The following is a 17,848-nucleotide window of genomic DNA, read 5'->3' on the forward strand; positions in this document are numbered from 1 at the left end:
AGCGTGCTTCAGAGCTTTAATTAGATGTAAACACATGGTAGCTTAACATCATGGTTTATGACTGGTTCAAGTGTGATGACAATGAGATTCAAGTTGAATTACTAGTCATGATTTCTGTGGTGTAGTTTAAAGTAAGCACATTATTTACTAGATGCCTGAATCAGTTTGATATAGAAATTGTGTGTGTTGCAATGGTAACATTGGTTGGAATAAAGAGGTAGTATTGAAGGGTTGAATTAATTAAAATTTTTCTAATACATTGGAACATTGTGCTGGATTCCCTTTCCTCTGCCCAAGCTGTTTGTTCTTTTTCATTCCCCCAAAATGATCCTCCACACATTTCCTGAGAGCTGTGGCTGTGACACACCTCAGATGCCTGTGGTCTTTAGTCATAGAATATAACATCTTTGTGGTCCCTAGAGATGACTTCCAGTTGAATTAGCAGGTACCTTGTGAGTGATTTGGACACTTGGCTAGCTAACAATGAAATGAAGAATCTCTGTCTGATTTGTGAATGAAATTCTAGTTCAATTTGAAAACAACCTCCATTCATGAATATACATTTATTGTGAAGCATCATATAATATTACTAACTGGAAACAGTGTTCTCCAATTCTAACATTTTAAAGCTAAAGTTCCTCATTTTTGTATTTGCTTTTGCTGGTGGTGCTAAGTATAGCAGTTGAGCAAGAGTTATTTTTCCTTGTGTCAGTATTCTCCGACATTCAGAGTTCAGCTGATCTGGCAACTGAACAAAATGCTCTTAAGATGCAGACTTACTGTTCTCCCTCCCCCCCCCCCACCCCCCCCAAATTCAATCCTTGGAATAAATCTTGAATGTAGGCATAAAAAAGCCAGACTTCAATCTTTTCTCTCTGCTAACGCATCTTTCTTTCTAACCCAGGTCACCCTGTTCAATTCTACAGCATGAACAGACCTGCCTCCCGGCATACACCCCCAACAATAGGGGGCTCTTTGCCATACAGGCGCCCTCCTTCCATCACTTCGCAAACGAGCCTTCAGAACCAGATGAATGGAGGGCCTTTTTATAGCCAGAACCCAGGTAAGTGGGTTACTTCGGTATATCCAATCCAAAACACCAACGTGTTCATAACTTCAAAGCTGTGAAGTCTGTTTGAGACTGCACTGTTTCCACAGTAGATTTTGTGTGCTTCTTTAGGTGATTTCTAAAACAGTATTGGTAGCCCTGGTAGGGCTATTGGCCACATATAAGGTGTTCAGTTCCCATTAATGCAAACAGCCTAGAATAGTTTATTTTTAATTGAAGTGAGTTTGTAAAATAAGTGTCTGACTCAACAGGACAGTGTGGGGAGGCACTACACACAATCCCCATTACACTGCTCATCCAGTGGATCTCATTCTTGATCTGCAGTACCCCTGTTGTTCCAACCAATCCTGGTGTGGATTGAGTGTTTGGTCTTTCATGAACTATTCGAATCCTGGTTCCCCATTACTTCACCCTGGAGACTTGTATGTTTCTCTCCTGAATAATGGTCAGTCTAGGAGGCTGGCCTTCCTCTCGGAGTGTGTTTTATCAGGCATCTAGGGTCAGGATGCCATTGGTGCTAGATATGGTAGATAGGAGGAGCTCTGCCACAGGAATCAAGTTTCATATTATGCTAGTGTTAGTCTAACTGGTGACCCTTCTCTAAAAGTAGAAGGTTGAATTCTTATCTGCCTCAATTTTGAGGCTTAACAAGAAGTGACATGTTCTGAATCTGAGTAGGAAAGTGCTGGCCGTTCATATAACCAGACCTCTTGCCCACATTTCTGATTAGAGAAGGGAAGATGTATAGCTTTAGAACAGATTTTCCTTTATACAGAAGATGCAGAGAGATTCAATAGGAATGTTTGAAGATTATTGATTTTCAAATTTCTTATATTTAAGCTAGATATGTGCAAGTGGTGCAGTGATGCTATTCTACAGTTCTGCAGTTTTAAATTGTACACTTAACTTGAAATTATGCTCAGATTCCTCTGGCCTAGAGGATTTGATCAAACTCAAACATATCATTTTATCTCTAATTGCTAGCTAGCCTCAAAGAGACATTGATTTGAATCCAGGAGGACGAGGTGGTAGTGGTGGGTGGGGGAGTGAAGATGCATGACTAAATTATACTCTCTGCTTGAGGTATAGTATTTGTAATGTACATTTATATGCATGTTGATTGAAGGGTGAAAAAAGATATAAGGAGAAGGTAAAGGAAATAGTGTCAGATACAACTAAAAAGAAATGCCTTCTGAAGTAAAGAGGATTTTCAGTATATCCAGAGTGTTCTTGACCACTGTTCTGTATTTCTGTTTTTAATGAACTGTCCTTTGGAAGTTACCACTATTGTATTGTAAAAGATGCCAGATATTCTGTAAATAAATTATGTAACCATAATTCAGTCTGTTTACCCGAGAAGAAAGTAATGATTAAAAGGATTATTTACTTGAACTGTAAATCACAAAGAAAATACTTCTGTGACAGGGACACCTGGCACAGCATAAATAAGGAGCTGCAGCAGAAGATGTTTTCTAAATCAATGTGTGTCCAGGCAGAATGTGGAATCTTAGTTGTATTCAGAGGGGTATTAAGGCAGGATCTGTGTATCTGGACTCCCAGGAAGGGAAGGGGAGCCTTTGGACTCGCAAAGTTAGAATCCATGAGTGGGGCATATGACAAGTGGGGGCTGTGGTCTCCCTTCGCAGAAGGAGGAAGCATTGGCAGGATGGGGGACCATGGCTGCTTCTTAGCCCTACTGTAGGGTGGGGGGAAGAACAGATCTTAAAGTTTGGGGAGACCAGTGGAGGGGGGAGGTGGAGGAGAGGATTCTTGGGGTGGGGAGGTGAAGGAAAGGCCTTTGGAGATTATCAGTGCTGTTTTTTTTTTTTTTTCATATTGTGTGGATTTTGTGCAGGGGATATTGATGCATTTTCCCTCAGATGTATTTTATATGCTTTCGGCATGAATGTTTTTTTTTTTTTTTTTTTTTCTTTTTGGATAGCAGTACTAAGGCTATTTAACTTTTATGCTGCAGTGGTGCGGCTGTTTTTGGAAGGCTGTGGGAATGTAAGCATATCTTTTGTCTTTTATAAATATGTCTAAAACTGGGTTCTGAAGAACTACTACTAATTGCAAATTACTGACTGAGGATAAAGAGGATTTTATGACACACTTTCCTTGTGGGAAAGAAGGAGAACTGAGTAAAAGATGGCACCTACATTACAATCACTTCACTCATCACTGAAATGCAACTGCTTCTGGGATGCGACACCAATGCTTAGTAATACTCAGTAATATTGCCCAACAGTTATATTTAGTGAAGTATACCGTGCCCAAATGCAACTATAGGGAGGAATTCAGAACAAAATTACCTGAGTTAGAGTAAGTACAGAATGCTGGTATTAACATCCCTAGTCTTTTCATAGATTCCAAGGTCAGACAGGATCAGTGTGATTGTCACAGTTCAGGGAAATTGCACCTGTATTCCCCCTCTGTGTCCAGTGAGGGCACCCACTCTAGATGCCAGGCTCCTCAGAACAATCTATATGCCTGCTGATAAGCCTACCAGAGAACACCCCAACCCAACGAGGACTCTGGCTGTTGAGTTCTTCACACACCAGGAAGGGATTGAAGGGATTTTTTCTGTGGGCAGAAGTTCAAAAGAGCTGTTAGCTCAGAACAAGCCCTCTTTCCCCTCCCTCCCCCTCATGTATCTCTGATTCACTTCTTTATACAGTTTGGGTCTTTGATCTGCAGAGACCCTGAATAGGTAATCAGCCAGACAATGGTCCCCTCCTCAGGGCGAAGTTTCAGAAGGTTGGATCTTTGCATAACCAGAGGTGGTGGGAACTGCACTTAACTTCATTTATCTGGTGCATTGTTTAAAATAGTCCTTTGAAGCACATAACAATTCCCAAGGTTTACACTGGTCACATCTCCCCCTAGAGAATCCCACAAGAATACATACACTTTGCATTTTTAATACAACAAATTCCTAAAATACTTAAACTTCATTGAATTAATCTTAATTGAATTCAGTAAGGTTTGTCCCGGATATTGCAGGAAATTGCCACATCTATCACCGTGATTATCTAGTCTGATATCCTGTATAACACAGGCCAAAGAACTTCCCCACAATAATTCCTGGAGCATATCTTTTAGAAAAACACCTAATCTTGATGGATCCTCCATCACTAACCATTTTTAAAATCATGACCTTGGGTAAATTGTTCCAATGGTTAATTACCCTCACTGTCAAAAATATACACCTTATTTTCAGTCTGAATTTGTCTAGCTTCAAGCCATTAGATCATGTACCTTTCTCTGCTAGATTGAAGAGTCCGCTATTAAATATTTGTTCCCCATTACTTACTCTAATCAAGTCACCTCTTAGATGAGATGAGCTCCTTGAGTCTGTCACTATAAGGCAGGTTTTCTAATCTGTTAATCATTCTCATGGCTCATCTCTGAACCCATTGCAAGATTCTTCTTGAATTGTGGTCACCAGAACAAGACACAGTATTCCAGCAGTGGTCGCACCAGCTCCAGATACATAGCAAATTAATCTCTCTACTCCTACTCGTGATTCCCCTGTGTATGCATCCCAGGATCACATTAGCCCTTTTGGTTACAGCATCGTACTGGGACTTATGTTTCAGCTGATTATCCACTTTGACCCCCAAATCTTTTTCAGAGTTATTTCTTCCTAGGAGAGAGTCCCCCATCCTGTAAGTATGGCCTACTTTGTTCCTAGATGTGTACATTTACATTTAACTGTATTAATATGCATATTGTTTGCTTGCATCCAGTGTACCACGCAATCCAGATTGCTCTGTATTAATGACCTGTCCTCTTCAATATTTTAACTCCTCCCTCCCCCGTTTGCGGGTCATCTGCAAACTTTATCAGTGATGATTTCATGTTTTCTTCCAGGTCACTGATTTAAAAAATTAAGTAGTGGAGGGTCAAAAACAGATCCCTGTAGGACCCCACTAGAAACAGGTCTGCTCAGTGATTATTGCCCATTTACAGTTACATTTTGAGACATACCAGTTAGCCAAGCTTTTAATCCATTTAATGTGTGCCCTGTTAATTTTATATTCATTCTAGTTTTTAATAAAAATAGTCATGGGTGCCAAGTCAAGCATCTTACCAAAGGCTACGTGTATTACATCAACACTATTATCTTTATCAATCAAACTTGTCATTTCATTAAAAAAATGGTTAGTTTGGTAGGCTCTATTTTTCATAAACTCATGGGTGTTTGGCATTAAGTGATTGCTTTCCTTTAAGTCTTTATTAGTTGAGTCCCTTATCCGCAACTCCATTATCTTTCCTGGAATCGATATCCGACTGACAGGCCTATAATTACCTAGGTCATCCCATTTACCCTTTTAAAACACTGGAATAACATAAGCTTTCTTCCAGTCTTCTGCAACTATCCCAGTGTTCCAAGTCTTATTGAAAATCAACTTTTAATGGTTCAGCAAGCTCCTTGGCCTGCTCTCTTAAAACTCTTGGATGCAAGTTATCTGGATGTGCTGATTTAAAAATATGTAACTTTAGTATTTGCTGTTTAACATCCTTCTGAGATATTAGTGGAATGAAAAGTGTTCACATATGATGAGACTACATCATCTGTTTTTTTCAAATAACGAGAAGAAATATTTATTGAAAATTTGGCTGCCTTTTCTGAAATATTATTGATGATGCTATCATTTTTATGTGGTAGTGGACCAATACCATTGTTAGGATACCTTTTGTTCCTAATATACTTTAAAAACCTACTCCTTATTGGCCACAGATTTCTCCTTGTGTCCCTTTGCTTCCCTTATCAAATTTCTACAACTCCTAGCTTCTGATTTGTATTTGTTACTATCAACTTCCCCTTTCTTCTGTTGTTCTCTCTCTCTATTTTTATAGCTGCCTTCACTTCTTCCCTAAACCAGATTATTTTTTTAACCAGTATGGTCGTCTTCCTTGATTGTGGCTTTTTGGGCATCTACTAAAGTGTTCTTAAATGTCTCCCAATTAGTATTCACATTTTATTTCTGATTAAATTCTTCCTCCTGACTGATTTGGCTCATGATTGTTTTCAGCTTTCTGGCTCATTTAAAGAACCAAGTATATATGTTCCTGATTTTGACTTTATTCTGTTTGGACATTATAAATGTGATCCAGTCATGATAACTTGTCCCTAAGGTATCATTAAAGAGTTGCCGATCACAGAGATAAAAATTATCTGTCAAGACTAATCTTATGAAGTACAACAGGGTCTCTAATGACACAAATAGCCAAGACCTCTATTTGACATCTCCACTAAAAGATACTGACTGACAATCCATAGCAACCCTTTCAAAATATTAACTAATCCATTTTAAATATCAGTTGCAAAATAAAAATAAAAAGTGTAGACATTCTACCTTAAAGAATAATGCCAAGTTTCTTTACAAAAAAAAAAAGAAAAAAAGAAAAATTCTCTTAATACCATCCTGCTTTTAAAACACCACACTTTTGCACAGATCATCCATACACTCCGATTTTTAGCCCTTTATTTTAATGAGAACTCTGTACTTTTTAAAGGAAGTTAAGGAGGGTGATGGAGAAATGATCTTAAATAATTAAATATATTTTTCCTCTGCCTTCAAACAAAATTATTTAAATTGTTCATCCCTCCTCCCCCCTCAAATTTATATTTCCTCTACAGTTATTTCTCTTGAGGGAATTTTAAAGTGAGGATCTAGACCCCTGAAAATAAGTTTATAAGAGAAGTACTGAAGGTTCCTTCATCTTCCAAATGTGTGCAGTTTCTCAAGGGTTATCTTTCTTATTCACACCGAACACAAGTGAATTGCTTGTTTCCTGAGGTTGTTTGGGGGGTATCTAGATAAATCCCTTCTGGTCAAAGATTTATCGATACAATTCTTTAGGAGCTGTTTCAAAAAAGTATCTTCAAAAAGTCTGTCCGTGTTCTCCCTCTCTCCCCCCCTCCCCCGCACAGTTGGTTCCACAGAGGAGCTTGGGCTGAAGGTGAAGCTGGGGGCAGAATGGGGGATGGGGTAGGAGCTGGGGCTAGAGGCGGAGCTGGCCTGGGCGCGGAGAGGGAATGAGAGCAGAGCTGGGCTTGGCGGGGGAGAGACCTGGGGGCAGTGTGTGGCTGGGTGGCAGTCCCTCCCTCCCCCTCATGTGGGCTGCCCCAGGCCCCACTGCGCTCCCCCCCCCATCGTTCCCCCATACCCATCTAAGGGGGGTGCGGCCCACAGTTTGGGGATCGCTGCATTACAGAGACAGTGGGTGAAGTAATGTCTTTTATTGGACCAACTTCTGTTGGTGAAAGAGACAAGTTTTCAAGCTTACATAGAGATCTTCAGCTCTCTAAGCTTGAAAGCTTGTCTTTCACCAAGAGAACGTGGTCCAATGGAAGATATTACCTCACCCACCTTCTCACTCCAATATCCTCAGACCAGTGTTACCTGAACACTGTCAGCAAATCAATAGTCTGTTGTTGACCAAAAAGGAAAAACTCTCTTGTTAGAGCTGTTCATAAAGTTTTATATTGAACTCCAATAAAAATAAGAGTTTAAGAGAAGAAAGTATCTTCATGGTAGTTAGATGAAACAAGTTCTTAAACTGAGTTTTTGGTGTTATGAAAAGGAGCTGGCATGGGAATTTTCAAATAGAGAGAACTAAAACTTGCTGCAAGTGATATTTATACTTCTTAAAGCTCTTCTTAAAACTCCCTCTTTTGGATGTCATCCTTTTTGTCACACCTCCTTTGGTAGGTTGCTGTAGTGCCTGAATGATGGATATGTCTACTTTCCTGTTTGTCGCGTTGTTTTATTTCTAATTTATTTGTCTTTTTTACTCCTTTGCTGCAGTATCCCTTGCTCCTCCTCCTCCTTCCATCCTACAGGTAACTCCACAGTTACCACTGATGGGATTTGTGGCCAGAGTTCAAGAAAATAGTAAGTTTACTTCGTCCTTCTGCTATGATTGGGCATTGGGTCTGGCCTTCGTTTCATGTGTGGAAAAACCTCAGGTGTACGTAGCCAGAATTCTGCTTTTTAATACTTTGCTTTGTTTGGTGAATTTCAAATAAAACAGGAAAAAAACAAACAAGATGAAAAATATTTGTCAAGAGAATCTAATCCTTTCTCCTCCCCAACTTAGTGTCTTAGTGTATTTCTGTTCCTAAGTTCTAGCGTTAGGTCCCCATGAAACTAGTTAGGAAGCTCTTGAAGAGAGACCACTACTTTTAATCTGCAACTGTAGTTCTAGAGGGTGTTTCTTGTTGATCTTGCTGCTTCTTTTTAGTTTCAGATACTCCCCCTCCTCCTCCACCTGTAGATGAGCCAGTCTTTGATGAGTCCCCACCTCCACCTCCACCCCCAGAAGATTATGAAGAGGAGGAGGCAGCTGTGGTGGAGTACAGTGATCCTTATGCTGAAGAGGACCCTCCATGGGCACCAAGGACCTATTTAGAAAAGGGTAGGTTCAGAGAGAGAGATGGTGGTATCGTCAATTCTACAGTCTTTTGCTAAAAACCCTAACTTCAGAATTTACATGCGTTAAATGAGAATCTTTCAATAGGTCTGTTGTTTGCTTTGGATAATCAAGCTTTTATATCATTAATCTGCAATTCCTAAAGAAGTCACTTTGTCACCTTCCTGTCAGTCCATGTAATTTCTGATTGTAGAGATTTGGTCTGGCTGGAGAATTGATTCCCTTCAGTTGAATCGCAATGGTTTTTTTATTCAGATGAATTCTCTAGGATGCCACCATGTGTCTAGTAGTATCAGTTGTTGCTGTGTATGACAGGTTTCTTGCACATTGCTTTGCTAACACAATACTGCATATTAAGAGTATGCTACTGTGTGGTATCCCAGCTGATTTCTCCCCTCTTCCCATTGTACTGAGATGGTGCCTGTAAAGTACATTCTGCAAGGTTATCAGGAACATAGGACAGGGAATGGACTTCCTGGGTCATTAAGTCCAGTCCCCTGCTTTCATGGGAAAACCATCATATTATCCTGTTCATAAATTTATCAAGCTCATTCTTAAAACTAGTTTTAGGTTGCCCATCCCCACTGCTCCCATTGGAAGGTTTTCCAGACAGTCACTTCTCATAGTTAGAAACCTTCTAATTTCCAGCCTGAATTTATTCATGGCCAATTATACTCATTTGTTTTTGTTACCAACGTAGGCCTTTAGCTTAAATAGCTTTTCTTCCTCGTTCCTGCCCCTTGATGTGTTTGTGTTTGAGTCACAGTAATGATGCTATAGTTAAGGCTGCAACTGGCTTTCTATTATAACTCCAGTTTTAACCTCTCCTTGATCCCTTAAAAAAAGAGACCTGTCTGAAATTTTGCATGTTACTTTGACAGAATCGTGTTTAGGAAAAGTTTCAGGTTTAAGCAAAGTATGTTTGAGAAGTGAGACTTTGGAAGGCAAGTACCAGGCAAGCTCCTTGTGCCACATAGCTGGCATTAGCCTTATACCCAGACTTAGACGTCTGTCAAGATCAAGACCTTTCAAGCTATGCTGGCTTTGTCAGGTCACCTTCTTCCTTGAGGTAGCTTCTGTATTTTCCCTCAAGCAGTATGCAACCCCCCATTCTCCTGAGGGCTACTGGATTTCGTGAACCTTTAGAAAGCAGTGCTTCTCTCTCAACAACAAATGTTCAGACATGAGGTTATAAAAGGGCTGTCTGGTGCCAACCACCCCCGTTCATTCCATTCTGTGGTTAGCTGTGTGTGTAGGAACTTTCTCTTGATGGCTGCAGGGGTTTGTGGAGATTTTTATCCACGTCTCCCCTAAGGGTTGTTAGATGGTCGGTGGTTAGTAAGTGTTGGATAGCTTGTGGCTGTTGCACCATGGACGTTGATGTTGGCTGACCAGACCTCCAGAGACAAGGGCAGATTTTAGTAGTCTGTGCACATTGTACTTGTTGGCTTTGTCTTGGGGATCCAGCTAAGTGTGGAAAAGCTTAGCTCTTTCCTCTCCTACACTTTCCGGAAGACATCTGTTCCCACGGTTCCTAGTGCAGTGTGTGGCACTGCTGTGGTGACAGCACTGACCTTGCCTTACATTAAAATGTCCATGTTAAGTGATTTTGGCATGCTGATGACACACATCAGAAAGGTAATGGTGACTTTCAAAAGCTTATCTCTCTGCCAAACTTAAATGGGAATTCATGGGACAAAGAAAAGGCACTTCCCTGCCCCTAGTGTTTTATCCTTGCCAAATTTTGAAGGCCTCTTGAAAGCGATGAAGTTAGAGCTTCTCACAAAAATAGTTTTAAGAATCTCAGAACAAAAAGTGTGTGTGTGTGTGTGTGTGTGTGTGTGTGTGTGTGTGTGTGTGTGTGTGTGAAGCTTAAATTCCATCTTGACTGGGTATCTTTTTTGGGAATTAGTTATACTAAATTTCTTTCACAGGCTAAAAATATGGTTAATATAGAACAGGGGTAGGCAACCTGTGGCACATGTGTTGAAGGTGGCACGCAAGCTGATTTTCAGTGGCACTCACACTGCCCAGGTCCTGGCTACCGGTCCGGGGGGCTCTGCATTTTAATTTAATTTTAAATGAAGCTTCTTAAACATTTTAAAAACCTTATTTACTTTATATACAACAATAGTTCAGTTATATATTATAGACTTAGAGAAAGAGACCTTCTAAAAATGTTAAAATGTATGACTGGCATGTGAAACCTTAAATTAGAGTGAATAAATGAAGATTCGGCACACCACTTCTGAAAGGTTGCCGACCCCTGATATAGAGTGAAAATTCCTGTATTACTGCCACTGAAAACTTTTCTGCAAGAAATCCTGGTTCCAGTTGTGAAGCAGAGCAGTGTGCCCAATAAGAGATATAAAATGTAGCACAGCAAGACTTCCCAACTGTGGTAGTGAATGTTACACTTCAACAACATTCACACTTAGGGTTGCCAACTTTCTACTCACACAAAACCGAACACCGTTGCCTTGTGCCCTGCCCCTTCTCCGAGGCCTTGCCCCCCGCTCACTCCATCCCCCCTCCCTCTGTCCCCATCGTCACTCACTCACTCATTTTTACCAGGCTGGGGCAGGCGGTTGGGGTGTGTGTGTGTGTGGGCTATGGCTGGGGGTGCAGGCTCTGGGGTGGGGCTGGGATGAGGGGTTTGGGGTGCAGGAGGGTGCTCCGGGCTGGGATTGAGGGGTTCAGAGGGCGGGAGGGGGATCAGGGGGTTGGGACATGGGAGGGGGTCAGGGGTGCAGGCTCCGGGCGGCACTTACCTCAAGCAGCTCCTGGAAGCACCAGCATGTCCCCCTCCCATCCCCGACTCCTACGTAGAGGAGTGGCCAGGCGGCTCTGCACACTGCTGTCTGCAGGCACCGACCCCGCAGTTTCCATTGGCCACAGTTCCCGGCCAATGGGAGCTGCAGATTCGGCGCTTGTGGTAGACGGCAGCGCGCTGAGACCCCTGGCTGCCCCTATGCGTTGAAGCCAGTGGGGGGATATGCCGCTGCTTCTGGGAGCCACGCAGAGCCACGGCAGGCAGGGAGCCTGCCTTGTCACGCTATGCTGCTGACCAGACTTAACCTCCCGGTCAGCGGTGCTCACCGGAGCCCCCAGGGTCCCTTTTTGACTGGGCGTTCTGGTCAAAAACCAGACACCTGGCAACACTATTCACACTGCACCAAGAGAAAAAATTAATGCATGCAAGAAAAATAAATTCAGTACAGTAGCTGGGGAAAAAATGAAGATTGTGAAGAAGCAACCTCCGCCAGTCCCAGCAAACTGCAAAACTGCTGTCTCTTTTCCTACCTAGTTGCCATAAGTGTGGTTCACGAAACACACAGACTTCTCCGGTAGGCTGAGACAACTTGTCAGACAAAATATTTGACTTGCAGGATATTTGCATGAATTGCTACACCTAGTGACCTTTCCATGGGTCTGATTGACATCGTTCTATTGATGTCCACAGACTCTTTTGTTTGCTTCAGCTTATTCCTGTCAAGGAGGCTTATTTCCATCAGGGAGGGCAGGAAAATAGCTATTGATACAAAGCATTACTGTCGCAGTGGAGTGTTCTGGAATGGGGATGCTGATTATTGACCTTGGTGCACCTGACATGGACTGATCAGCTTTTTCTGGAAGGTTAAATCTCTCCATTGCACTTCTTTCTGTGAGAATAGGCGGCATGTTTTCTTCAGGCTAGGACCAGTACAGGTCACTTTGGTAAGTCTTTACCCTTGTTGATTAGATTCATTGCTTCACTAACATTTGCTTTTTGCTATTGTACCTTGAGTAGTATTCAGGGGGCTCAGCATTCACTCTGTTTCTGTTGCTTGCTGACACTGCTTATGCTGCGAGGCATTTTCTGTTGTGTGACGCTTACTGCCCTGTTACTGTGTTCATAAGGAACAGTGAGTCTCAAATATTTCCTGAGGAGAACTTTCCACGTGTGAGACTTCTCACTTTTTTGGCTGTTATGGTATTTCCTAACTCCAAATACACTTGTAGAGAGCAATCTTCACTAAAGTTCTGGTAGCCTTGTCACCTGGACCTCAGGAAAACGTCACTGGTCTTTAATCCAGTGAAGAATAAAGGAGACTGCAACTGTTTGTTGTGTTACTAATGCAGGGTTTTAAAGAAGTGGGACATAGTTGCTAGTTAGAGTCGGACATAAGGTTCAAAGCTGGTGGGCGGGCTGATGTTGAAGTGCAGCTAATGGACAAAAACTGCTGAGTATTATATCTGCTTACTTGTGGAGCAAAGACTGCTTTTTTCTGATTACTCCCGTTCGCGGTTGTGGCTCTTCAGTACTGTGGGAAAGTGAACTAGATTCTGTTCTGCGTCAGCAGAATTAACTGCATTCCGGTTGCAGGGCGAATATCTGCCCTCGGTTCCAGTTGGGCCACCCCATTGTTTTCAGCCTGGTGGCCCGGGTTTAACTGGGGGCACTCACTGAATCGTTTTGCGATGGATACACGCAAATAACTTTCATGTCCCAGGGCGAATTTGCAGTGCCAGCTCTTAGGGGAGGAAAAACCTCTTACGTATGAATTGAGCACATTTTGATATGGAAGTCAGAACCATAATGAACATGACTCCCCATGAAGTCATTTTATTCTGAGAGATTTGGGCACCAAGAAGTTAAATATTTGAGGAGGTGAGCGGTTCCTGGATGAAGCACTGATATCCTCAGATGAAAGGAGCCATGTAGGTAGGACTAGACAGACAAAGGCTAAAGAAGTCAAATGGGTAAGCCTAAGATGGCAGCAAGACAGCTATTCATCAGCCTTCAGAGTGACTCTTCCAAATCTCTTCTGAATGGCAATGTCAGGATTATGCACGTTCCCGTATGAAACAGGGTAAATGGGGAACTGCTGGTTTGTAAATGATTTCCATTGTGAAGGAATTTGATTCTTCCCTCCTCCCACCCATTAGCTTTCTGCAGAAGGCAGGTTCCTTTTGCTCCACAATGGCAGCACCCAGACGAGCCCTCCAGCGCTTATTCTCAGATGCCATCGTAGAGGTGGAGTTTCATTCTGATCTGATCAAGGATCTTTTGGGGGATCCCTAACCCCCTCTTCCCACAGCATGGTTTTGTTGGGCAAGTTTTTACAGTTACAACAACCTTTAAACAGTACCCTCAGTCTGTGAATGGAGTCGGAGGGGCAAGGTAGGAGAGTTGGAGACTCTTCTGGCTCTGAATGACCAGGGTGGGGAAGATTGAGTTTTGAAGCCTACCTAGTTGTGAACAGACAAGTATGTAAAAGGTGGCTCCAGTTTGTTAGTAAAGGAAGTTTGGTGCTCTTTGGAAAGAGGAGATCTGAGAGAAAATCAATAGTGCAAATTCCTTGTGGGTTGAGGATGTAGATGAGATGAGATGGTCATGGGCCTATGTTTTAGACCACTTAACCAGCCAAAATAAGCTCTGAAATGACCGTAAAGGTGTATCTGATATGGGGGGTGCCCCAAGGGGCAAAAAATTGGGAATGTCTGCCATTTAGCTGATAAAGGAGTACCAAATATTGTTATAAATATAAGACCCCGCAGAAAACGCAGGATTCCAACCTCAAACTTATCCATATATTACCTGATTGATGAGGAAATATAATGCAGCCAGTACTCTTCTCCTGCCCCACCCCCACTGGTGAAAGGAATTATATTGTTGTGCTGTGTCTCCCCCCTCAAGCTTTAATGGCCAGAAATGTACCCTTACCAGCACAGCGGGGCCCAGTAACCTCACTAGGCCTCAGGTGATGGCTGTTACCCAATAAGTTCAGGACAGCCCTTCACCTGCCATCAGGTGTACTCAGGTTTTAGGCTAAGCAGCTCATCAGACATCAGGATGCTTCAGATAGCAGTCTTGGATGCACTGTCTCAGCTTCTTGGGGCAGGGAGGAGAAAGCAGTTGAGTGCTGAAAATTAAAATGTGAATGGTCACACAGCAAAGTCGTACAGTCAGCGTTCAGTAGACACAGTGGTCTGTGTCCTCTGTTTTGAGAGATTTCTGCTTCCAATGGTGTTCCCCATTTTAAGTATAGGAAGTGTATCTCAAACCGGTAGAATCTTTCAGAATGGTATAAATGTTAAGTGCAATCCCTGTACTATTCATAAAGCGAGCTTTCTGCCTGTGAAATAAACCCCACAAACCAAACTCCCAGGAAATGAGTAACCATTCTGTTTAGCTAGGGAGTTTTCCTCCCACTTTACTAAGGGAAAGGGAAGTCTTGATTCATCATTCTTTCAGCCCTTAAGCACCTAATACAGGGGTTCTCAAACTAGGGGTTGTGACCCCTCAGGGGGTCACAGGGTTATTATGTGAGGGGTTGCGGAGTGTCATCCTCCACCCCAAAATCCTGCTTCGCCTCCAGCATTTATAATAGTGTAAAATACTAAAAAAGTGTTTTTAATGTATAAGGGGGGTCGCACTCCGAGACTTGCTGTTTGAAAGGGGTCCCCAGTACAAAAGTCTGAGAACCACTGACCTAATAGTTCCGTTCACATACAAAACTTCTACTTGTCATAATCATACTCTTATTCCCCTGTTTCTTGCTTGGAGGCTTTGGGAACAAGTGGGGAATCTGGAGTTTGAGATGTGTGAACTGCTTATAAGGAGTAATGCATTTATACTTTGGATTGTAGTCAGTGGAGGAAAAGAGGCTGAGGTTGGATTTTGTGGGATTGGTAACAGAAGTGTCCTTGATCAAATTGTTTAAAACTTTTACAATTCTTCACCGAAAGTTACTGGTATCTCATTAAGTGTATAAGACAACTATTGCCACAGAAGTGGTTTTGTCATGTATCCATAGTTTTCGTGCTATAATGTGCTCAATCCTGTTGAAGAATTGCTGTGAATCACAACAATATGTTGTACTACATATATATGGAGTCTATTCCATTAACATTTTGTTTTGAACATGTTAATATTCATGTGCAGTAACAGATGTCTAAACTTTAAATGGTACAATTACTGCATTAACGAGACCTCCAGTGTTTGATCTATCCTTTATATCTTGTGTTGATACAAAAGAATAATCTTGAAACTACAAAATATAGCATTAGCTGTTTTGGGGGGGGAAACCTGTATTCATAGTGAAAGTGTATCTGGCCAGAAGAAAATACTTTAAATTTGAAACAAGAATGCTTCTCAAGGGACAAGATCCTGCTTCAGTCTCCATCTCTGACTTTTATGGGCCTGTGAATGAGAACATCTGAAAGCAGCAAGGTATGTGTAAATGTCCCAGCAGGCAATAAGCGTGCTGATTTCGGATTCACAAGGTAAATGATGTTGGGGGGGGGAAGGGATTTATATTGGATATATAAAATAGAAGAGGATGAGGTGGGAAATGAACTCCCTGGTGTTAGTTCAGGGTCCCTGCCAAAAACTAATTCAGATCCTGTATCTTGGCACCAGATGATTAAGGGTTGATGAAATGAAAATAACAAGAGAAATTGAGGTTCTTCCAATGTATGATGAGCTAAACAATAGCTCAGTGAGATAAGAGAAACTTAAGGAGATCTTGAAGGCAAGGGTGGATACCACTGTGAATATGAATAATTTGGTTGCTGTACAAAAGCCACCTCTAGATATTTTATTACATTTTACTGGAGTTGGGAGAGGAGAAATTTCTTTTCTAACATGCCAGGGCAAACAAGCTCTAAAGCTAAAGTTCTACACTGAAGGGGACTTTCAGACTGGAGGAACTTACATATTTATCCTACTGTGAACGAACAAAGCTTTATCTGCTGCAAAATAATTATTTCCATGGCAGTGGCTTGTGCTCTTATAAACAGGATTGTCTGTGCTACATGATCCAGAGAAGAAAAGCTGTTTTTTGACAGACAAGGTGGACATTCAGTTGTCCCCAATTAGCAGTAGCCATGCCAATGATTTTGTGTGGCTTTTGGTATGTCTGTTTTCTTAAACTTTAACTTGATAGGAAAGAACTTCTAAGAGACCAAATGACTGTAGCTTACTTATGCAGAATTTGAGGATGTAGAAGTAGGAAAGCTGTTGGGAAGTGCAATGGATATAGATTGTGGCTGCTCTGAAAAGTGACTAGAAATGGCACCTTGGGGTTCTATACTGCACAGCAATACTACACAATAGTTTGGGGGAGGAAGTAGATACCAGATCCAGTTTAAACCGCTGGAGAAATGTAAGTAGGCACGGTGCAGTGTTCTGGGAATGTTAAATTTGGGCAGGGCACCGTATGATTTTAATGACCACTGGCAGTCAGAACTTCAGTTTTTTTTCTCTTCCAAAAGCCCATCCCGTGAGCACCACAGTGCCTCATCTAATCTTATGCTGGGGTGTTGCCACAGGATGGGGCCCATGCTAAGGAAGATTTTTAACCAAACAAAGCAAATGGTCAAGAATGGATATTTAGAAGGGAGAAATCTTCCTCCATGCCATTTAGGAAGGGAATCTGGTCTTATCCTCTCATTTCACTTTCAGAATTCCCGGGTCTGGGAGCAAATCTTGGATAGGTTTATGGTCAGTTCGTTATAATCCATCAGACGATTTCTGACAAACCAAATATATAATTGTCTAAAAACTATGCAAAAATCATCAGCTGGAAAAACCAGGTTATTACAGCCCAGTGGATAACTGTATTTTTAATCTTTGCATTGAAATGTGTTCAGCTACACCTGAAAATAGGCCCTGCCTAAAACTTGTTAGAGGGAAGGTTGCCACCTGTTGAATCCCTAATACTTCTACTTCAGCATCTGGAGCTCTCGCCGAAATACTGGCCTGACTCTGCATAATTTAGGAACTCTGCCAAGATCACAGCTTGAAGTGGTGTGACTGCAGACAAAAGGATTAAGCATTCTTTGAGAATGAGGAAAAGGGCCCAGTGCAAAAGTAATTCACAGAAGGAACAGATTACAAGAAGAGATCTATCATGCAGATTTTAGTTTTTTCTTTCTATAAAAAAGTCATTTTATAAGAGAATCAAGCAGCCAGACTTCCATTGTTTCATCATGGAATGACAAGGAAACGTACGTTAGTAAACTAGAAACGCTGAATGTATTCCAAAGGATCAGAAGGGACTGGTGCAAACTGGTACATGAGGAAAGTAGGGAATCAGAAGGTACCATCTAAACAGATGGATTATTGGTCCTCAGTTAAGACATTTTTCTCTTAAATGTCTTGCTCTTCTGAGTACTAGACAGGGCAGGAACATTTTAGTTAAGAGAAAAACACCTTAAAATTAGGATCAACAGATCCACCAGGAACTTTCATGTATTTTAAAATAGGAATTTGCGAGTATTGTATCACACAAACAAGAGTATCCTGATTAAATAAAAATGGTTTTCAATGCTAAATTTCCAAGATCAAAA

The 17,848-nt window shown here is 41.7% G+C and overlaps 1 protein-coding gene across 25 annotated transcripts in view; it reads left to right on the forward strand.

The window, feature by feature from the left end:
* Positions 1-17,848, forward strand: part of ABI2 (abl interactor 2) — a 118,853-nt gene that overhangs the window by 94,191 nt on the left and 6,814 nt on the right. For 24 of the 25 annotated variants that reach the window (XM_065560974.1, XM_065560977.1, XM_065560978.1 and 21 more), the window contains 3 exons: positions 905-1,063; positions 7,888-7,974; positions 8,324-8,497. In XM_065560974.1, the coding sequence (XP_065417046.1) occupies positions 905-1,063; positions 7,888-7,974; positions 8,324-8,497 (420 nt within the window). Of the gene's footprint in view, positions 1-904; positions 1,064-4,703; positions 4,738-7,887; positions 7,975-8,323; positions 8,498-17,848 lie in introns of all 25 variants that reach the window. The other variant, XR_010591366.1, reaches the window with a different exon arrangement.

Source organism: Chrysemys picta, chromosome 11, assembly GCF_011386835.1.
Source record: "Chrysemys picta bellii isolate R12L10 chromosome 11, ASM1138683v2, whole genome shotgun sequence".
Taxonomy (NCBI): Eukaryota; Metazoa; Chordata; order Testudines; family Emydidae; genus Chrysemys; species Chrysemys picta.